The sequence below is a fragment of the Oncorhynchus kisutch genome, linkage group LG17, assembly GCF_002021735.2.
Source record: "Oncorhynchus kisutch isolate 150728-3 linkage group LG17, Okis_V2, whole genome shotgun sequence".
In the NCBI taxonomy this organism is placed as follows: domain Eukaryota; kingdom Metazoa; phylum Chordata; class Actinopteri; order Salmoniformes; family Salmonidae; genus Oncorhynchus; species Oncorhynchus kisutch.
The window spans coordinates 86,596,038-86,619,235 of record NC_034190.2 but is presented as its reverse complement, the minus strand read 5'-3'; the positions used below and the strand labels follow the sequence as shown (position 1 = coordinate 86,619,235).

Genomic DNA, 23,198 nt, shown 5'->3' with positions numbered 1-23,198 from the left:
GCTAGGGGATGACGTCAACCATGGGGAGGTGTAGTCTAAGGGGATGACGTCAACCATGGGGAGGTGTAGTCTAAGGGGATGACGTCAACCATGGGGAGGAGTAGTCTAACGGCTAGGGGATGATGTCAACCATGGGGAGGTTTAGTCTAACGGCTAGGGGATGACGTCAACCATGGGGAGGTGTAGTCTAATGGGATGATGTCAACCATGGGGAGGTGTAGTCTAACGGCTAGGGGGATGACGTCAACCATGGGGAGGTGTAGTCTAATGGCTAAGGGGGATGACGTCAACCATGGGGAGGTGTAGTCTAACGGCTAAGGGGGATGACGTCAACCATGGGGAGGTGTAGTCTAACGACTAGGGGGATGACGTCAACCATGGGGAGGTGTAGTCTAACGGCTAGGGGGATGATGTCAACCATGGGGAGGTGTAGTCTAACGTGTAGGGGATGACGTCAACCATGGAGGTGTAGTCTAATGGGGTGACGTCAACCATTGGGAGGTGTAGTCTAAGGGGATGACGTCAACCATGGGGAGGTGTAGTCTAATGGCTAAGGGGGATGACGTCAACCATGGCGAGGTGTAGTCTAACGGCTAGGGTGATGATGTCAACCATGGGGAGGTGTAGTCTAACGTGTAGGGGATGACGTCAACCATGGAGGTGTAGTCTAATGGGGTGACGTCAACCATGGGGAGGTGTAGTCTAACGGCTAGGGGGATGACGTCAACCATGGGGAGGTGTAGTCTAACGTGTAGGGGATGACGTCAACCATGGGGAGGTGTAGTCTAACGACTAAGGGGATGACGTCAACCATGGGGAGGTGTAGTCTAAGGGGATGACGTCAACCATGGGGAGGTGTAGTCGAACGGCTAGGGGATGACGTCAAGCATGGGGAGGTGTAGTCTAACGGCTAGGGGGATGACGTCAACCATGGGGAGGTGTAGTCTAACGGCTAGGGGGATGACGTCAACCATGGCGAGGTGTAGTCTAACGGCTAGGGGGATGACGTCAACTATGGGGATGACGTCAACTATGGGGAGGTGTTGTCTAAGGGGATGACGTCAACCATGGGGAGGTGTAGTCTAACAGGATGACGTCAACCATGGGGAGGTGTAGTCTAAGGGGATGACGTCAACCATGGGGAGGTGTATTCTAACGGCTAGGGGATGACGTCAACCATGGGGAGGTGTAGTCTAAGGGGATGACGTCAACCATGGGGAGGTGTAGTCTAAGGGGATGACGTCAACCATGGGGAGGAGTAGTCTAACGGCTAGGGGATGATGTCAACCATGGGGAGGTTTAGTCTAACGGCTAGGGGATGACGTCAACCATGGGGAGGTGTAGTCTAATGGGATGATGTCAACCATGGGGAGGTGTAGTCTAACGGCTAGGGGGATGACGTCAACCATGGGGAGGTGTAGTCTAATGGCTAAGGGGGATGACGTCAACCATGGGGAGGTGTAGTCTAACGGCTAAGGGGGATGACGTCAACCATGGGGAGGTGTAGTCTAACGACTAGGGGGATGACGTCAACCATGGGGAGGTGTAGTCTAACGGCTAGGGGGATGATGTCAACCATGGGGAGGTGTAGTCTAACGTGTAGGGGATGACGTCAACCATGGAGGTGTAGTCTAATGGGGTGACGTCAACCATTGGGAGGTGTAGTCTAAGGGGATGACGTCAACCATGGGGAGGTGTAGTCTAATGGCTAAGGGGGATGACGTCAACCATGGCGAGGTGTAGTCTAACGGCTAGGGTGATGATGTCAACCATGGGGAGGTGTAGTCTAACGTGTAGGGGATGACGTCAACCATGGAGGTGTAGTCTAATGGGGTGACGTCAACCATGGGGAGGTGTAGTCTAACGGCTAGGGGGATGACGTCAACCATGGGGAGGTGTAGTCTAACGTGTAGGGGATGACGTCAACCATGGGGAGGTGTAGTCTAACGTGTAGGGGATGACGTCAACCATGGGGAGGTGTAGTCTAATGGCTAAGGGGGATGACGTCAACCATGGGGAGGTGTAGTCTAACGACTAGGGGGATGATGTCAACCATGGGGAGGTGTAGTCTAACGGCTAGGGGGATGATGTCAACCATGGGGAGGTGTAGTCTAACGGCTAGGGGGATGATGTCAACCATGGGGAGGTGTAGTCTAACGGCTAGGGGGATGATGTCAACCATGGGGAGGTGTAGTCTAACGTGTAGGGGATGACGTCAACCATGGGGAGGTGTAGTCTAATGGGGTGACGTCAACCATGGGGAGGTGTAGTCTAACGGCTAGGGGATGACGTCAACCATGGGGAGGTGTAGTCTAACGGCTAGGGGATGACGTCAACCATGGGGAGGTGTAGTCTTAGGGGATGACGTCAACCATGGGGAGGTGTAGTCTAACGACTAAGGGGATGACGTCAACCATGGGTAGGTGTAGTCTAACGGCTAGGGGGATGACGTCAACCATGGGGAGGTGTAGTCTAATGGCTAAGGGGGATGATGTCAACCATGGGGAGGTGTAGTCTAAGGGGATGACGTCAACCATGGGGAGGTGTAGTCTAATGGCTAAGGGGGATGATGTCAACCATGGGGAGGTGTAGTCTAAGGGGATGACGTCAACCATGGGGAGGTGTAGTCTAAGGGGATGACGTCAACCATGGGGAGGTGTAGTCTAAGGGGATGACGTCAACCATGGGGAGGTGTAGTCTAATGGGGTGACGTCAAGCATGGGGAGGTGTAGTCTAACGGGATGACGTCAACCATGGGGAGGTGTAGTCTATCGGCTAGGGGGATGACGTCAACCATGGGGAGGTGTAGTCTAACGGCTAGGGGATGACGTCAACCATGGGGAGGTGTAGTCTATCGGCTAGGGGGATGACGTCAACCATGGGGAGGTGTAGTCTAAGGGGATGACGTCAACCATGGGGAGGTGTAGTCTAACGGCTAGGGGGATGACGTCAACCATGGGGAGGTGTAGTCTAACGGCTAGGGGTGACGTCAACCATGGGGAGGTGTAGTCTAACGACTAAGGGGATGACGTCAACCATGGGGAGGTGTAGTCTAAGGGGATGACGTCAACCATGGGGAGGTGTAGTCGAACGGCTAGGGGATGACGTCAAGCATGGGGAGGTGTAGTCTAACGGCTAGGGGGATGACGTCAACCATGGGGAGGTGTAGTCTAACGGCTAGGGGGATGACGTCAACCATGGCGAGGTGTAGTCTAACGGCTAGGGGGATGACGTCAACTATGGGGATGACGTCAACTATGGGGAGGTGTTGTCTAAGGGGATGACGTCAACCATGGGGAGGTGTAGTCTAACAGGATGACGTCAACCATGGGGAGGTGTAGTCTAAGGGGATGACGTCAACCATGGGGAGGTGTATTCTAACGGCTAGGGGATGACGTCAACCATGGGGAGGTGTAGTCTAAGGGGATGACGTCAACCATGGGGAGGTGTAGTCTAAGGGGATGACGTCAACCATGGGGAGGTGTAGTCTAAGGGGATGATGTCAACCATGGGGAGGTGTAGTCTAACGGCTAGGGGGATGACGTCAACCATGGGGAGGTGTAGTCTAACGGCTAGGGGTGACGTCAACCATGGGGAGGTGTAGTCTAACGACTAAGGGGATGACGTCAACCATGGGGAGGTGTAGTCTAAGGGGATGACGTCAACCATGGGGAGGAGTAGTCTAACGGCTAGGGGATGATGTCAACCATGGGGAGGTTTAGTCTAACGGCTAGGGGATGACGTCAACCATGGGGAGGTGTAGTCTAATGGGATGATGTCAACCATGGGGAGGTGTAGTCTAACGGCTAGGGGGATGACGTCAACCATGGGGAGGTGTAGTCTAATGGCTAAGGGGGATGACGTCAACCATGGGGAGGTGTAGTCTAACGTGTAGGGGATGACGTCAACCATGGAGGTGTAGTCTAATGGGGTGACGTCAACCATGGGGAGGTGTAGACTAAGGGGATGACGTCAACCATGGGGAGGTGTAGTCTAATGGCTAAGGGGGATGACGTCAACCATGGGGAGGTGTAGTCTAATGGCTAAGGGGGATGACGTCAACCATGGGGAGGTGTAGTCTAACGACTAGGGGGATGACGTCAACCATGGGGAGGTGTAGTCTAACGACTAGGGGGATGATGTCAACCATGGGGAGGTGTAGTCTAACGGCTAGGGGGATGATGTCAACCATGGGGAGGTGTAGTCTAACGTGTAGGGGATGACGTCAACCATGGAGGTGTAGTCTAATGGGGTGACGTCAACCATGGGGAGGTGTAGTCTAAGGGGATGACGTCAACCATGGGGAGGTGTAGTCTAATGGCTAAGGGGGATGACGTCAACCATGGCGAGGTGTAGTCTAACGGCTAGGGTGATGATGTCAACCATGGGGAGGTGTAGTCTAACGTGTAGGGGATGACGTCAACCATGGAGGTGTAGTCTAATGGGGTGACGTCAACCATGGGGAGGTGTAGTCTAACGGCTAGGGGGATGACGTCAACCATGGGGAGGTGTAGTCTAACGTGTAGGGGATGACGTCAACCATGGGGAGGTGTAGTCTAACGTGTAGGGGATGACGTCAACCATGGGGAGGTGTAGTCTAATGGCTAAGGGGGATGACGTCAACCATGGGGAGGTGTAGTCTAACGACTAGGGGGATGATGTCAACCATGGGGAGGTGTAGTCTAACGGCTAGGGGGATGATGTCAACCATGGGGAGGTGTAGTCTAACGGCTAGGGGGATGATGTCAACCATGGGGAGGTGTAGTCTAACGTGTAGGGGATGACGTCAACCATGGAGGTGTAGTCTAATGGGGTGACGTCAACCATGGGGAGGTGTAGTCTAAGGGGATGACGTCAACCATGGGGAGGTGTAGTCGAACGGCTAGGGGATGACGTCAAGCATGGGGAGGTGTAGTCTAACGGCTAGGGGGATGACGTCAACCATGGGGAGGTGTAGTCTAACGGCTAGGGGGATGACGTCAACCATGGCGAGGTGTAGTCTAACGGCTAGGGGGATGACGTCAACTATGGGGATGACGTCAACTATGGGGAGGTGTTGTCTAAGGGGATGACGTCAACCATGGGGAGGTGTAGTCTAACAGGATGACGTCAACCATGGGGAGGTGTAGTCTAAGGGGATGACGTCAACCATGGGGAGGTGTATTCTAACGGCTAGGGGATGACGTCAACCATGGGGAGGTGTAGTCTAAGGGGATGACGTCAACCATGGGGAGGTGTAGTCTAAGGGGATGACGTCAACCATGGGGAGGTGTAGTCTAAGGGGATGATGTCAACCATGGGGAGGTGTAGTCTAACGGCTAGGGGGATGACGTCAACCATGGGGAGGTGTAGTCTAACGGCTAGGGGTGACGTCAACCATGGGGAGGTGTAGTCTAACGACTAAGGGGATGACGTCAACCATGGGGAGGTGTAGTCTAAGGGGATGACGTCAACCATGGGGAGGAGTAGTCTAACGGCTAGGGGATGATGTCAACCATGGGGAGGTTTAGTCTAACGGCTAGGGGATGACGTCAACCATGGGGAGGTGTAGTCTAATGGGATGATGTCAACCATGGGGAGGTGTAGTCTAACGGCTAGGGGGATGACGTCAACCATGGGGAGGTGTAGTCTAATGGCTAAGGGGGATGACGTCAACCATGGGGAGGTGTAGTCTAACGTGTAGGGGATGACGTCAACCATGGAGGTGTAGTCTAATGGGGTGACGTCAACCATGGGGAGGTGTAGACTAAGGGGATGACGTCAACCATGGGGAGGTGTAGTCTAATGGCTAAGGGGGATGACGTCAACCATGGGGAGGTGTAGTCTAATGGCTAAGGGGGATGACGTCAACCATGGGGAGGTGTAGTCTAACGACTAGGGGGATGACGTCAACCATGGGGAGGTGTAGTCTAACGACTAGGGGGATGATGTCAACCATGGGGAGGTGTAGTCTAACGGCTAGGGGGATGATGTCAACCATGGGGAGGTGTAGTCTAACGTGTAGGGGATGACGTCAACCATGGAGGTGTAGTCTAATGGGGTGACGTCAACCATGGGGAGGTGTAGTCTAAGGGGATGACGTCAACCATGGGGAGGTGTAGTCTAATGGCTAAGGGGGATGACGTCAACCATGGCGAGGTGTAGTCTAACGGCTAGGGTGATGATGTCAACCATGGGGAGGTGTAGTCTAACGTGTAGGGGATGACGTCAACCATGGAGGTGTAGTCTAATGGGGTGACGTCAACCATGGGGAGGTGTAGTCTAACGGCTAGGGGGATGACGTCAACCATGGGGAGGTGTAGTCTAACGTGTAGGGGATGACGTCAACCATGGGGAGGTGTAGTCTAACGTGTAGGGGATGACGTCAACCATGGGGAGGTGTAGTCTAATGGCTAAGGGGGATGACGTCAACCATGGGGAGGTGTAGTCTAACGACTAGGGGGATGATGTCAACCATGGGGAGGTGTAGTCTAACGGCTAGGGGGATGATGTCAACCATGGGGAGGTGTAGTCTAACGGCTAGGGGGATGATGTCAACCATGGGGAGGTGTAGTCTAACGTGTAGGGGATGACGTCAACCATGGGGAGGTGTAGTCTAATGGGGTGACGTCAACCATGGGGAGGTGTAGTCTAACGGCTAGGGGATGACGTCAACCATGGGGAGGTGTAGTCTAACGGCTAGGGGATGACGTCAACCATGGGGAGGTGTAGTCTTAGGGGATGACGTCAACCATGGGGAGGTGTAGACTAACGACTAAGGGGATGACGTCAACCATGGGGAGGTGTAGTCTAACGGCTAGGGGGATGACGTCAACCATGGGGAGGTGTAGTCTAATGGCTAAGGGCGATGATGTCAACCATGGGGAGGTGTAGTCTAAGGGGATGACGTCAACCATGGGGAGGTGTAGTCTAAGGGGATGACGTCAACCATGGGGAGGTGTAGTCTAATGGGGTGACGTCAAGCATGGGGAGGTGTAGTCTAACGGGATGACGTCAACCATGGGGAGGTGTAGTCTAACGGCTAGGGGATGATGTCAACCATGGGGAGGTGTAGTCTAAGGGGATGACGTCAACCATGGGGAGGTGTAGTCTAATGGGATGTTTCGTGTTTCTGATGTACTGTATGTTCCGTGTTTCTGATGTACTGTATGTTCCGCGTCTCTGAGGTACTGTATGTTCCACATCTCTGAGGTACTGTATGTTCCACGTCTCTGCAGGAGCCGAGTAATAAAAGGGTTAAGCCAGTGGGGAAAGGGGGAGGAGTCACAGGCATCATCACCCCAGTCAAAACACCTGCCCTGAAACGCCTGGGAAAGAGCATAACGGTAACACGCACACACACGCACGCACACACACGCACGCACGCACGCACACACGCACAGAGAGAACACACACGCACGCACGCACACACGCACAGAGAGAACACACACGCACAGAGAGAACACACACGCACAGAGAGAACACACACGCACAGAGAGAACACACACGCACAGAGAGAACACACACGCACAGAGAGAACACACACGCACAGAGAGAACACACACGCACAGAGAGAACACACACGCACAGAGAGAACACACACGCACAGAGAGAACACACACGCACAGAGAGAACACACACGCACAGAGAGAACACACACGCACAGAGAGAACACACACGCACAGAGAGAACACACACGCACAGAGAGAACACACACGCACAGAGAGAACACACACGCACAGAGAGAACACACACGCACAGAGAGAACACACACGCACAGAGAGAACACACACGCACAGAGAGAACACACACGCACAGAGAGAACACACACGCACAGAGAGAACACACACGCACAGAGAGAACACACACGCACAGAGAGAACACACACGCACAGAGGGAACACACACGCACACAGGGAACACACACGCACACAGGGAACACACACGCACACAGAGAACACACACGCACACAGAGAACACGAATACAATGGCTGAATCCAAGATGGCGTAGCAGTCAGACGTCTTTTGTCTTCGTCTTGTCGTGTTCCATGTATATACAGTGCCTTGCGAAAGTATTCGGCCCCCTTGAACTTTGCGACCTTTTGCCACATTTCAGGCTTCAAACATAAAGATATAAAACTGTATTTTTTTGTGAAGAATCAACAACAAGTGGGACACAATCATGAAGTGGAACGACATTTATTGGATATTTTAAACTTTTTTAACAAATCAAAAACTGAAAAATTGGGCGTGCAAAATTATTCAGCCCCTTTACTTTCAGTGCAGCAAACTCTCTCCAGAAGTTCAGTGAGGATCCCTGAATGATCCAATGTTGACCTAAATGACTAATGATGATAAATACAATCCACCTGTGTGTAATCAACTCCTGGCTAATGTGTCTGTCCTGAAGCAAGAACCAATTAGCCTGGAGCTAGCCTTTGCTTGGCCCATCTCCCGGCTAGCCAAAGAGGTCCATCAACCACTCCTTGGGCTACAATACCTATTTTGCCAATTTGCCTGGACCCCATGTACTGTCGACATGGAGCCCCGCCGACTGGACTACTGACGTGATTCGCCCGAGGGGTTTTTTCAGCTGGCTCCTCCGTCGCGACGTCCCCTGAATGCCTATCTGCTAGCCTGCTAGCCACGGCCCGCTAGCTGTCTAGAGCATACGACTGGTCTGCCGACGTAACAGACTTTGCGACGTCCCTCTAAGGCCCGTCTGCTAGCTGTCTGAATCGCTGTGTCTCCAGCCCGCCAAGCCACTCACTGGACCCTTATGATCACCCGGCTACGCATGCCTCTCCTTAATGTCAATATGCCTTGTCCATTGCTGTTCTGGTTAGTGTTTATTGGCTTATTTCACTGTAGAGCCTCTAGCCCTGCTCATTATACCTTATCCAATCTTTCAGTTCCACCCCCCACACATGCGATGACATCTCCTGGTTTCAATGATGTTTCTAGAGACAATATCGCTCTCATCATCACTCAATGCCTAGGTTTACCTCCACTGTATTCACATCCTACCATACCTTTGTCTGTACATTATGCCTCAAATCTATTCTACCGTGCCCAGAAACCTCCTTTTACTCTCTGTTCCAAACGCACTAGACGATCAGTTCTTATAGCCTTTAGTTGTACCCTTATCCTACTCCTCCTCTGTTCCTCTGGCGATGTAGAGGGGAATCCAGGCCCTGCAGTGCCTAGCTCCACTCCCACTCCCCAGGCGCTCTCATTTGTTGACTTCTGTAACCGTAAAAGCCTTGGTTTCATGCATGTTAACATTAGAAGCCTCCTCCCTCAGTTTTTATTATTATGTTTTATTCACTGCTTTAGCACATTCTGCCAATCCGGATGTCCTAGCCGTGTCTGAATCCTGGCTTAGGAAGACCAACAAAAACCCTGAAATTTCCATCCCTAACTATAACATTTTCCGACAAGATAGAACTGCCAAAGGGGGCGGAGTTGCAATCTACTGCAGAGATAGAACTCTGCAGGCTGTCTTACTCTCCAGGTCTATGCTCAAAAAATGTGATCTTCTACTTTTAAAAATCCACCTTTCTAGAAACAAGTCTCAAGGTTGCCGTTTGCTATAGACCACCTTCTGCCCCCAGCTGTGCCACGGACACCATATGTGAATTGATTGCCCCCCATCATCAGAGCTCGTGCTGTTAGGTGACCTAAACTGGGACATGCTTCACATCCTGGCCATCCTACAATCTAAGCTTGATGGCCTCAATCACACACAAATTATCCGTAAACATGGCCACCCTCATAGATATCGTCCTGACCAACCTGCCCTCCAAATGCACCTCTGCTGTCTTCAACCAGGATCTCAGCGATCATTAAATCATTTCCTGCGTCCATAATGGGTCTGCGGTCAAACGACCACCCCTCATCACTGTCAAATGCTCCCTAAAACACATCAGCGAGCAGGCCTTTCTAATCGACCTGGCCCGGGTATCCTGGAAAGATATTGACCTCATCCCGTCAGTAGAGGATGCCTGGTTATTCTTTAAAAGTAACTTCCTCACCATCTTAAATAAGCATGCCCCGTTCAATAAATGTAGAACCAGGAACAGATATAGCCCTTGGTTCACTCCAGACCTGACTACCCTTGACCAGCAAAAAAACATCCTGTGGCATTCTGCATTAGCATCAAATAGCCCCCGTGATATGCAACTTTTCAGGGAAGTTAGGAACCAATATACACAGGCAGTTAGGAAAGCAAAGGCTAGCTTTTTGAAACAGAAATTTGCATCCTGTAGCACAAACTCAAAAAAGTTCTGGGACACTAAAGTCCATGGAGAATAAGAGCACCTCCTCCCAGCTGCCCACTGCACTGAGGATAGGAAACACTGTCACCACCGATAAATCCGTGATAATTGAGAATTTCAATAAGCATTTTTCCACGACTGGCCATGCTTTCCAACTGGCTACCCCTACCCCGGTCAACAGCCCTGTACCCCCCACAGCAACTTGCCCAAGCCTCCCCCATTTCTCCTTCACCCAAATCCAGATAGCTGATGTTCTGAAAGAGCTGCAAAATCTGGACCCCTACAAATCAGCTGGGCTAGACAATCTGGACCCTCTCTTTCTAAAATGATCAGCCAAAATTGTTGCAACCCCTATTACTAGCCTGTTCAACCTCTCTTTTGTATCGTCCGAGATCCCCAAAGATTGGAAAGCTGTCGCGGTCATCCCCCTCTTCAAAGGGGGAGACACTCTAGATCCAAACTGCTACAGACCTATATCTATCCTACCCTGCCTTTCTAAGGTCTTCAAAAGCCAAGTTAACAAACCAATCAACGACCATTTTGAATCTCACCGTACCTTCTCTGCTATGTAATCTGGTTTCAGAGCTGGTCATGGGTACACCTCAGCCACGCTCAAGGTCCTAAACAATATCATCGATAAGAGACAATACTGTGCAGCTGTATTCATCGACCTGGCCAAGGCTTTCGACTCTGTCATTCACCACATTCTTATCAGCAGACTCAACAGCCTTGATTTCTCAAATGACTGCCTGGGCTGGTTCACCAACTACTTCTCAGAACGAGTTCAGTGTGTCAAATCGGAGGGCCTGTTGTCCGGACCTCTGGCAGTCTCTATGGGGGTGCCACAGGGTTCCAGACTCTTTTCTCTGTATACATCAATAATGTCGCTCTTGCTGCTGGTGATTCTTTGATCAACCTCTACGCAGACGACACCATTCTGTATACTTCTGGCCCTTTTTTGGACACTGTGTTAACTAACCTCCAGACGAGCTTCAATGCCATACAACTCTCCTTCCGTGGCCTCCAACTGCTCTTAAATGCAAGTAAAACTAAATGTATGCTCTTCAATCGATCACTGCCCACACCCTCCCGCCCGACTAGCATCACTACTCTGGACGGTTCTGACTTAGACTGTAAACTCTCCTTCCAGACTCACATTAAACATCTCCAATCCAAAATTAAATCTAGAATTGGCTTCCTTTTTCGCAACAAAGCATCCTTCACTCATGCTGCCAAACATACCCTTGTAAAACTGACTATCCTACCGATCCTTGACTTTGGCGATGTCATCTACAAAATGGCTTCCAACACTCTACTCAGCAAACTGGATGCAGTCTATCACAGTGCCATCCGTTTTGTCACTAAAGCCCCATATACCACCCACCACTGCGACCTGTATGCTCTCGTTGGCTGGACCTCGCTTCATATTCTTCGCCAAACCCACTGGCTCCAGGTCATCTATAAGTCTTTGCTAGGTAAAGCCCTACCTTATCTCAGCTCACTGGTCACCATAGCAGCACCCACCCGTAGCACGCACTCCAGCAGGTATATTTCACTGGTCACCATAGCAGCACCCACACATAGCACGCGCTCCAGCAGGTATATCTCACTGGTCACCCTCAAAGCCTATTCCTACTTCGGTCACCTTTCTCTGCTGCCAATGACTGGAACACACTGCAAAAATCACTGACGCTGGAGACTCATATCACTCCCTCACTAGCTTTAAGCACCAGCTGTCAGAGCAGATCACTGCACCTGCTCATAGCCCATCTGTAAATAGCCCATCCAACTACCTCATCCCCATACTGTTATTTATTTTATTTATTTTGCTCCTTTGCACCCCAGTATCTCTACATGCACATTCATCTTCTGCACATCTATCATTCCAGTGTTTAATTGCTATATTGTAATTATTTCGCCACCATGGCCTATTTATTGCCTTAACTCCCTTATCCTGCCTCATTTGCACACATTGTACATAGACTTTTTCTATTGTGTTAGTGACTGTATGTTTGTTTATTCCATGTGTAACTCTGTGTTGTTGTTTGTGTCGCACTGCTTTGCTTTATCTTGGCCAGGTCGCAGTTGTAAATGAGAACTTGTTCTCAACTGGCCTACCTGGTTAAATTAAGGTGTTCTCAACTGGCCTACCTGGTTAAATTAAGGTGTTCTCAACTAGCCTACCTGGTTAAATTAAGGTGTTCTCAACTGGCCTACCTGGTTAAATTAAGGTGTTCTCAACTGGCCTACCTGGTTAAATTAAGGTGTTCTCAACTAGCCTACCTGGTTAAATTAAGGTGTTCTCAACTAGCCTACCTGGTTAAATTAAGGTGTTCTCAACTAGCCTACCTGGTTAAATAAAGGTGTTCTCAACTGGCCTACCTGGTTAAATTAAGGTGTTCTCAACTAGCCTACCTGGTTAAATAAAGGTGTTCTCAACTAGCCTACCTGGTTAAATAAAGGTGTTCTCAACTAGCCTACCTGGTTAAATAAAGGTGTTCTCAACTAGCCTACCTGGTTAAATAAAGGTGTTCTCAACTAGCCTACCTGGTTAAATAAAGGTGTTCTCAACTAGCCTACCTGGTTAAATAAAAAAAATAAAAAACACACACACTCTCTTACACATAAGTATACACACGCACAATCTTCCAGACTAGCATTGGGGAAGTCCGCTCTAGTACACCAGAGATTGAGGAAACTAAATTCTAAATGTCTAAATTCAAATATGTGTAATATGCATGTCTCATCTCTTAGTGTGTGTGTGTGTCTCTCTCCCCTCAGAGGTCCATCAGTTTCCGGACAGAGGCACGACCTTTGCCCCCTGCTCCTATTCGCTCGCGGCAGAAGGCCTCGTCGTTCCCGCGGCGACGCAGTAGCCAATGCTGGAGTGACACAGTGGACAGTCACGACCTCACGGCCAAGGAGATCAAACGACAAGAGGTCAGGGGTTTAGTCTTACAGGGGTTTAGTCTTACAGGGGTTTAGTCTTACAGGGGTTTAGTCTTACAGGGGTTTAGTCTTACAGGGGTTTAGTCTTACAGGGGTTTAGTCTTACAGGGGTTGGAGGTCAGGGGTTGGAGATCAGGGGTTCCAATTATTTCTCCTTCCTCCCAAAGTGTGCACTCGTTCTCTTCCATTCACTGATTTGAAAGGAAACAAAAGTAAACTGCTTTAAGAAACAAGGTGGTGAGAATTCCACTAGTCTGTGTCTACACCAATCCACTAGTCTGTGTCTACACCAATCCACTAGTCTGTGTCTACACCAATCCACTAGTCTGTGTCTACACCAATCCACTAGTCTGTGTCTACACCAATCCACTAGTCTGTGTCTACACCAATCCACTAGTCTGTGTCTACACCAATCCACTAGTCTGTGTCTACACCAATCCACTAGTCTGTGTCTACACCAATCCACTAGTCTGTGTCTACACCAATCCACTAGTCTGTGTCTACACCAATCCACTAGTCTGTGTCTACACCAATCCACTAGTCTGTGTCTACACCAATCCACTAGTCTGTGTCTACACCAATCCACTAGTCCACTAGTCCGTGTCTACACCAATCCACTAGTCTGTGTCTACACCAATCCACTAGTCTGTGTCTACACCAATCCACTAGTCTGTGTCTACACCAATCCACTAGTCTGTGTCTACACCAATCCACTAGTCTGTGTCTACACCAATCCACTAGTCCGTGTCTACACCAATCCACTAGTCTGTGTCCGTGCTTCTCCACCTGCATTGCTTGCTGTTTGGGGTTTTAGGCTGGGTTTCTGTACAGCACTTTGAGATATCAGCTGATGTACGAAGGGCTATATAAATAAATTTGATTTGATTTGTGTCTACACCAATCCACTAGTCCACTAGTCTGTGTCTACACCAATCCACTAGTCCGTGTCTACACCAATCCACTAGTCTGTATCTACACCAATCCACTAGTCTGTATCTACACCAATCCACTAGTCCACTAGTCTGTATCTACACCAATCCACTAGTCCACTAGTCTGTCTCTACACCAATCCACTAGTCTGTATCTACACCAATCCACTAGTCTGTATCTACACCAATCCACTAGTCTGTATCTACACCAATCCACTAGTCCGTGTCTACACCAATCCACTAGTCTGTATCTACACCAATCCACTAGTCCACTAGTCCGTGTCTATACCAGTCCACTAGTCTGTGTCTACACCAATCCACTAGTCCACTAGTCTGTATCTACACCAATCCACTAGTCCACTAGTCTGTGTCTACACCAATCCACTAGTCCACTAGTCTGTGTCTACACCAATCCACTAGTCTGTGTCTACACCAATCCACTAGTCTGTGTCTACACCAATCCACTAGTCTGTATCTACACCAATCCACTAGTCTGTGTCTACACCAATCCACTAGTCCGTGTCTATACCAATCCACTAGTCCACTAGTCTGTGTCTACACCAATCCACTAGTCCACTAGTCTGTATCTACACTAGTCCACTAGTCTGTGTCTACACTAATCCACTAGTCCGTGTCTACACCAATCCACTAGTCTGTGTCTACACCAATCCACTAGTCCGTATCTACACCAATCCATTAGTCCACTAGTCTGTGTCTACACCAATCCACTAGTCTGTGTCTACACTAGTCCGTATCTACACCAATCCACTAGTCCACTAGTCTGTGTCTACACCAATCCACTAGTCCACTAGTCTGTGTCTACACCAATCCACTAGTCCACTAGTCTGTGTCTACACTAGTCCGTATCTACACCAATCCACTAGTCCACTAGTCTGTGTCTACACCAATCCACTAGTCCACTAGTCTGTGTCTGCACCAATCCACTAGTCCACTAGTCTGTGTCTACACCAATCCACTAGTCTGTGTCTACACCAATCCACTAGTCCGTGTCTACACCAATCCAATGCCTTTAGGTTTGTAGGGAGTAGTGAACACTATTAGGTTTGTAGGGAGTAGTGAACACTATTAGGTTTGTGGGAAGTAGTGAACACTATTAGGTTTGTAGGAAGTAGTGAACACTATTAGGTTTGTAGGGAGTAGTGAACACTATTAGGTTTGTAGGGAGTAGTGAACACTATTAGGTTTGTAGGGAGTAGTGAACACTTAGGTTTGTAGGAAGTAGTGAACACTTAGGTTTGTAGGAAGTAGTGAACACTAGGTTTGTAGGGAGTAGTGAACACTATTAGGTTTGTAGGGAGTAGTGAACACTATTAGGTTTGTAGGGAGTAGTGAACACTTAGGTTTGTAGGAAGTAGTGAACACTTAGGTTTGTAGGAAGTAGTGAACACTATTAGGTTTGTAGGAAGTAGTGAACACTTAGGTTTGTAGGAAGTAGTGAACACTATTAGGTTTGTAGGAAGTAGTGAACACTTTGGGAGAAGGGAGATAATGTTGGGATGCACTCAGGGAGGCAGTTAGGAGCTTGGGATGTGGTTGTAGACTTGTTTATGACGTTGCACCAGGTCAAGTGGTCTCCTATGGTAGTTGTGGAGAGCTACAGGCCAGTGTGTGCATGTTGTGTTCCAGCACAACACTAACAAACACGCCTGAGTAATCTAACCCAGGCCTGGGGCTGTGGTGTGGTACAGGGTAGTAGAGACTGTACGGTGTCCTGTCTGGGTGGGGCATCAGTTGCGGTTTCATTTCCTGTTAAAGGCCTCTGCCGGGTGAGATGAATGAGGAAGTGAGCTGGTAGAACTTCCTGTTTCAGAAATTCTAACTGATCAACTGTGGTACCTCTGTGTGCCTGTTTCTGTGGAAGTGTGTGTGTTTTTGCATTTTTTTTGTGATGAGGTGTTTTGGTTTTCAGTGAACAATGGTTGTGTAGGCTTAAACAGAATCTACAGTCTAGTAACCCGTGAGGCTTAAACAGAATCTACAGTCTAGTAACCCGTGAGGCTTAAACAGAATCTACAGTCTAGTAACCCGTGAGGCTTAAACAGAATCTACAGTCTAGTAACCCATGAGGCTTAAACAGAATCTACAGTCTAGTAACCCGTGAGGCTTAAACAGAATCTACAGTCCAGTAACCCGTGAGGCTTAAACAGAATCTACAGTCAAGTAACCCGTGAGGCTTAAACAGAATCTACAGTCTAGTAACCCATGAGGATTAAACAGAATCTACAGTCTAGTAACCCATGAGGCTTAAACAGAATCTACAGTCTAGTAACCCATGAGGCTTTAACATAATCTACAGTCTAGTAACCCATGAGGATTAAACAGAATCTACAGTCTAGTAACCCATGAGGCTTGTGTCCCCTCTCATGTAAAAGTCAGTGCTGAGTAAATAATCTCTCTCTCTCTCTCTCGGTGTCTCCCCACTACTAGGTGATCTATGAGTTGACGGAGGGAGAGAGACAGCTGATCGAGGACCTCAGTCTGGTTAAAAAGGTACCTGTCAACTCTGTGGTGTTCCAGGTGTTCTAGGAACTACCTCTGTGGTGTTCTAGGAACTAACTCTGTGGTGTTCCAGGTGTTCTAGAAACTAACTCTGTGGTGTTCTAGGAACTACCTCTGTGCTGTTCCAGGTATTCCAGGAACTAACTCTGTGGTGTTCCAGGAACTAACTCTGTGGTGTTCCAGGAACTAACTCTGTGGTGTTCCAGGTATTTTAGGAACTAACTCTGTGGTGTTCCAGGTGTACTATGAGCCCATGCTGAAGTTGGACATCATGACCGAGAGTGAACTAGGGCAGATCTTTGGTACTCTGGACTCTCTCATACCTCTCCACGAAGGTAACCCACAATCCTCCTCTTTAAGGTCTCATTTCCTGTCTGTATTCAGATTGAAGGTGTATTTATCTGGATGGTTCTGTGTTTGTTTGCTCTGGTCTTGTTGTAGATCTCTTGGCTCGGCTGGAACGCCTGAGAGGATCAGAAAAGACTGTTGGGGCAGTTGGAGTAACACTCTTCAATTGGGTGAGAAACCGTCACCATGGAAACTGAGGACTGAAAGAGAAGAGGGAGAAGGGAATGCACTTTGTGAACCATGTCTTCATCCCTCCCTCCCTCCCTCTCTCCCTCTGTCTCCCCCCACCTCTATTTCTCCCTTCTCCTTATTTCTCCCTCCCTCCCTCCCTCTATTTCTCCCTTCTCCTTATTTCTCTCTCCATCTCTCCCTCCCTCTGTCTCTCTCCCTCCCTCTATTTCTCCCTTCTCCTTATTTCTCTCTCCCCTCTCTCTCTCTCCCTATCTCTCCCCTCTGTCTCTCTACTTCTGTTGCTCTCCCTCTTTCTCTCTCTCTATTTCTCTCCGCCTCTATTTCTCCACTCTCTCTCTATTTCTCTCTCCTTCTATTTCTCTCTCCCAATCTCTCCCTCTCTCTCTTTTTCCCTCCCTCCCTCTCTCTTTCTCCCAATCTCCCTCTCTCTCTCTCTCTTTTATAGTTCCCCTGTCTAGAGGCGTATGTGACATATTGTTGTAACCAGGTGGAGGCTAAGGTGAGTGTTTCCTGTCAAGGTTTGTTCCTAGCCAGTTTTTACCTGTCACTGTCATCATATTAGGTTAGCTGTTCATTGGCTGATTTATTGACTGACTAACTGATTGGCTGATTGATTGATTTATATTTAGCTTAATCAGTTGGTGGATTGGTTAATTGATGCACTGTTTGAAGGTTTATTGATTGTATTGATTAAGGCCCTGTTGGACATGAAGAAGCAGCAGAAACGAGTGGAGCAATTCCTTCGTCTGTGCCAGGAGTCGTCTTTTAGCAGGAAGTTGGACCTCTGGAACTTCCTGGACCTCCCTCGCAGCCGATTGGTCAAATACCCGCTGTTGCTACGGGAGATTCTGAAGAGCACGCCACCAGATCACCCCGATGAAGACACACTGCCTGACGCTGTGAGGATACACACACATTGACTGGTTGTTTCATTCATTTATTTATTGGCTGATTGATGGGTCGCCTGATTGATTAGTTGATACACACACTCCCATCACTCCCCCCCAGTTTGTCCAGTCCATCGTATCAGATATGGCCATCATTGTAATTAAGAATTTGTTCTTAACTGACTTTGCTAGTTAAATAAATGTTAAACATTTTTTTTTTTTTATGTCCCCCCCCCCCCCCCCCCCCCCCCAGTTGGAGTTGGTCCAGTCCATCGTATCAGAGGTGGACAGAAAGACCGGGGAGGCGGAGTGTCAGTTCTATAGGAGGGGCTTGGCTTACCTGGAGGAGGGCCAAAGGCTCCCTGAGATCCAGCTGTCACGATTCCTCTACTGCCACGGAGAACTGAAGAACAACAAGGGACAGGTACTGTCTATCTTTCCTCGGGTCTCCACCGAGTTAGGTAAATAATGTCCCCCATTTTTGGAATAACCTGCAGAACTCGCTGGGGCCTCCCGAGTGGCGCAGGGGTCTAAAACACTGCATCGCAGTGCTAGCTGTGCCACTAAGGATTCTGGGTTCGAGTCCAGGCTCTGTTGCAGCCGGCCGCGACCGGGAGACCAATGCGGGGGCGTCGTCCGGCTTAGGGGGAGGGTATGACCCGCAGGGATGTCCTTGTCCCATCACTCACTAGCTAATCCTGTGGCGGGCCGGGCACAGTCCACGCTGACACGGTCGCCAGGTGTACGGTGTTTCCTCTGACACATTGGTGCGGCTGGCTTCCGGGTTAAGCGGGCATTGTGTCAAGAAGCAGTGAGGCTTGGTTGGGTCGTGTTTCTGAGGACGCACGGCTCTCAACCTTCACCTCTCCCGAGTCTGTACGGAAGTTGCAGCGATGAGACAAGACTGTAACTACCAATTGGGGAGGAAACGGGGTAAAAAAAAACTATATATATATAGGGGAACCCCTCTAACCACTAGGCTACCTGCCTCCTCTAACCACTAGGCTACCTGCCTCCTCTAACCACTAGGCTACCTGCCTCCTCTAACCACTAGGCTACCTGCCTCCTCTAACCACTAGGCTACCTGCCTCCTCTAACCACTAGGCTACCTGCCTCCTCTAACCACTAGGCTACCTGCCTCCTCTAACCACTAGACTACCTGCCTCCTCTAACCACTAGACTACCTGCCTCCTCTAACCACTAGACTACCTGCCTCCTCTAACCACTAGGCTACCTGCCTCCTCTAACCACTAGGCTACCTGCCAATCTCTAACCACTGGGCTACCTGCCCCCTCTAACCACTAGGCTACCTGCCTCCTCTAACCACTAGGCTACCTGCCTCCTCTAACCACTAGGCTACCTGCCTCCTCTAACCACTAGGCTACCTGCCTCCTCTAACCACTAGGCTACCTGCCTCCTCTAACCACTAGGCTACCTGCCTCCTCTAACCACTAGGCTACCTGCCTCCTCTAACCACTAGGCTACCTGCCCCCTCTAACCACTAGGCTACCTGCCTCTAACCACTAGGCTACCTGCTCTAACCACTAGGCTACCTGCCTCTAACCACTAGGCTACCTGCCTCTAACCACTAGGCTACCTGCCTCTAACCACTAGGCTACCTGCCTCTAACCACTAGGCTACCTGCCTCTAACCACTAGGCTACCTGCCTCTAACCACTAGGCTACCTCCCTCTAACCACTAGGCTACCTCCTCTAACCACTAGGCTACCTGCCTCTAACCACTAGGCTACCTGCCTCTAACCACTAGGCTACCTGCCTCTAACCACTAGGCTACCTGCCTCTAACCACTAGGCTACCTGCCTCTAACCACTAGGCTACCTGCCTCTAACCACTAGGCTACCTGCCTCTAACCACTAGGCTACCTGCCTCTAACCACTAGGCTACCTGCCGCCTCTAACCACTAGGCTACCTGCCACCTCTAACCACTAGGCTACCTGCCACCTCTAACCACTAGGCTACCTGCCTCTAACCACTAGGCTACCTGCCGCCTCTAACCACTAGGCTACCTGCCGCCTCTAACCACTAGGCTACCTGCCCCCTCTAACCACTAGGCTACCTGCCCCCTCTAACCACTAGGCTACCTGCCCCCTCTAACCACTAGGCTACCTGCCTCTAACCACTAGGCTACCTGCCTCTAACCACTACCTGCCGCCCCAATTGTTCCTGAGGTTAATATTATATACAGTGCGTTCAGAAAGTATTCAGACCCCTTGACTTTTTCCACATTGTTACATTCATCTTAATTTAAATTTGATTCAATTAATTGTTTTCCTCATCAATCTACACACAATACCCCATAATGACAAAGTGAAAACTACAATTTCTATATACCAGTTTTTGCTTTGTCATTATGGGGTATTGTGTGTAGATTGATGAGAAAAACAATTAATTGAATCAAATTTAAATTAAGATGAATGTAACAATGTGGAAAAAGTCAAGGGGTCTGAATACTTTCTGAACACATTGTATATCCGTCCTCCTGTAGAAGCTCCATGTGTTCCTGTTTGAGCTGTGTCTGGTTCTGACCCGCTCGGTGGAGGACAAAGAAGGGGGCGTGGTCTTTCAGGTGTACCGCCAGCCCCTCCCCACCGCCACACTCCACCTAGAAGACCTACCCGACGGGGAGGGCGGCGGTGGAGGGGCCTTCAGGGGGGCCTTCACCAGCGGCAACGACAAAGGTATGGAGTGTTACTGAGTGTTACTGTTACAGACTGTTACAGACTGTTACTGTTACAGACTGTTACTGTTACAGACTGTTACCGTTAGACTGTTACTGAGTTACTGTTACAGACTGTTACTGTTACAGACTTACTGTTACAGACTGTTACAGAGTGTTACTGTTACAGACTGTTACTGTTAGACTGTTACTGAGTGTTACTGAGTGTTACTGTTACAGACTGTTACTGAGTGTTACTGTTACTGACTGTTACTGACTGTTACTGAGTGTTACAGACTGTTACTGAGTGTTACTGTTACTGAGTGTTACTGTTACTGGGTGTTACTGACTGTTACTGAGTGTTACTGAGTTACTGAGTGTTACTGAGTGTTACTGAGTGTTACTGAGTGTTACTGAGTGTTACTGAGTGTTACTGAGTGTTACTGGGTGTTACTGGGTGTTACTGGGTGTTACAGACTGTTACTGGGTGTTACAGACTGTTACTGGGTGTTACAGACTGTTACTGGGTGTTACAGACTGTTACTGGGTGTTACAGACTGTTACTGGGTGTTACAGACTGTTACTGGGTGTTACAGACTGTTACTGGGTGTTACAGACTGTTACTGGGTGTTACAGACTGTTACTGGGTGTTACAGACTGTTACTGGGTGTTACAGACTGTTACTGGGTGTTACAGACTGTTACTGGGTGTTACTGAGTGTTACTGTTACAGACTGTTACTGAGTGTTACTGAGTGTTACTGAGTGTTACTGAGTGTTACTGAGTGTTACTGAGTGTTACTGAGTGTTACTGAGTGTTACTGAGTGTTACTGAGTGTTACTGAGTGTTACTGAGTGTTACTGGGTGTTACTGACTGTTACTGACTGTTACTGGGTGTTACAGACTGTTACTGTTACTGTTACTGAGTGTTACTGTTACTGAGTGTTACTGTTACTGGGTGTTACTGACTGTTACTGACTGTTACTGAGTGTTACTGGGTGTTACAGACTGTTACTGGGTGTTACAGACTGTTACTGGGTGTTACAGACTGTTACTGGGTGTTACAGACTGTTACTGGGTGTTACAGACTGTTACAGAGTGTTACAGAGTGTTACAGAGTGTTACAGAGTGTTACAGAGTGTTAGAGTGTTACTGAGTGTTAGACTGTTACTGATCCTCATTCTCTCTCTCTCTGTCAGTACGTAACTGTCTCAGGGTGTCCAGTAGGGGGCGCTCCAAGGCCCAGTCTCACAGTCTCCAGGCCAACGACTCATTCAACAAGCAGCAGTGGATCTCCTGCCTGCGTCAGGCCATGGTCCAATCACGAGACAGGGACGCCCAGGTCAGCCAATCTCCGCTGTCGTCCCGCCTCTCCCCAGACTTCGCCCTGTACCACATCGCAGAGCTGAGTCTGAGCTCAGACACCGAGATGGCAGACCAGAGCAGTCAATGACCCGAGCAGAGTGATCCGTGACAGACAGACTAGACCAATCCAATCAAAGACTGATCAACTAATTGCTTAGCAATAGTCCCATGATGCATTTGGAGGTGGTAGTGATGTTAAACATGAAGGATGTGTACGCTGGTCAGTACAGTTTTATAAGGGGAGAGGGGGGGGGTGGGTGATGTTATATTGGCTCGTTATGTAATGTGCCTTCTAGCCTGGGTGCCAGGCTGTTTGTGCTCTCTTGTCTCAACTCCTTGTGGAATCGTCATGCAGAACAATGACCACGGAGATCTGGGACGAGGAGAACATACTTTGGGAGCTCTGGAGTCAATCAAGTTCCAAACGATTCCATCATCAGACGTCTTCTGGAATAGGATGTGAAAATGCCTAGAGAACGGTCTTTGTGCCATGTAGATGTTTAAACTCCCTTGCGATGTTAGCTGTGATTATAGATCACATTGATAACCTGTACAGATTCAAGGCAATGAAAATGAAAGTAAATGTTAAGTGGGTATTTTTTTATTTTTTTATAGTTTTTTTATTTTACTTGTTGCTAATAAACTTAAATATCTATGACGCCTTGTGGTTAGAGTGTTAGTTCTTTAACCGAAAGGTTGCTAGATGGAATCCCCCGAGCTGACAAGGTAAAAACCTGTCGTTCTGCCCCTGAACAAGGCAGTTAACCCACTGTTCCCAGGCCGTCATTGTAAATAATAATATGTTCTTAACTGACTTGCCGAGTTTAATAAAGGTTAAACAAAAAATACATACAATTCCTCTCTCCCTCTCAGCTGTGAGAATCCCATGTGTTCCCATCTGGTCTTTACAGTAAGGTTAGGGACAAAATTACAGCTACGTTTCGATGGTAAGATCCAGAGGGAAAAGATTAGGGATGATTATCTCAGACACTCTCTCTCTTCTGTTCTCCACCTATCTCTCTCCTGTTCTCTCTCCCATTCTCTCTCCATCTCCCCCTATCACTCTCCAGCTCCCCCT

General features: G+C 49.0%; 1 protein-coding gene and 1 long non-coding RNA gene across 5 annotated transcripts in view; both read left to right on the top strand.

Annotated features, from left to right (window-relative positions):
• arhgef3l (Rho guanine nucleotide exchange factor (GEF) 3, like) overlaps positions 1-22,778 on the top strand; it is a 32,798-nt gene extending 10,020 nt beyond the window's left edge. The window contains exons 5-14 of the mRNA XM_031794885.1: positions 7,218-7,325; positions 13,037-13,195; positions 16,582-16,644; positions 16,892-16,988; positions 17,095-17,171; positions 17,639-17,692; positions 17,889-18,092; positions 18,334-18,504; positions 20,586-20,778; positions 21,955-22,778. Of these exons, the coding sequence (XP_031650745.1) occupies positions 7,218-7,325; positions 13,037-13,195; positions 16,582-16,644; positions 16,892-16,988; positions 17,095-17,171; positions 17,639-17,692; positions 17,889-18,092; positions 18,334-18,504; positions 20,586-20,778; positions 21,955-22,208 (1,380 nt within the window). The 3' untranslated portion in view covers positions 22,209-22,778. The remainder of the gene's footprint in view (positions 1-7,217; positions 7,326-13,036; positions 13,196-16,581; positions 16,645-16,891; positions 16,989-17,094; positions 17,172-17,638; positions 17,693-17,888; positions 18,093-18,333; positions 18,505-20,585; positions 20,779-21,954) is intronic.
• LOC116354454 (uncharacterized) lies at positions 364-4,114 on the top strand. 4 transcript variants are annotated; one of them, XR_004203766.1, is made up of 6 exons: positions 364-598; positions 833-980; positions 1,416-1,458; positions 1,586-1,756; positions 3,058-3,205; positions 4,030-4,114. It is a non-coding gene; the product is annotated as an uncharacterized LOC116354454 (long non-coding RNA). The 4 variants fall into 4 exon arrangements; XR_004203764.1 differs by lacking the exon at positions 4,030-4,114 and adding an exon at positions 3,835-3,907; XR_004203765.1 differs by lacking the exon at positions 4,030-4,114 and adding an exon at positions 3,517-3,580.
• Positions 22,779-23,198: the final 420 nt, after the last annotated feature.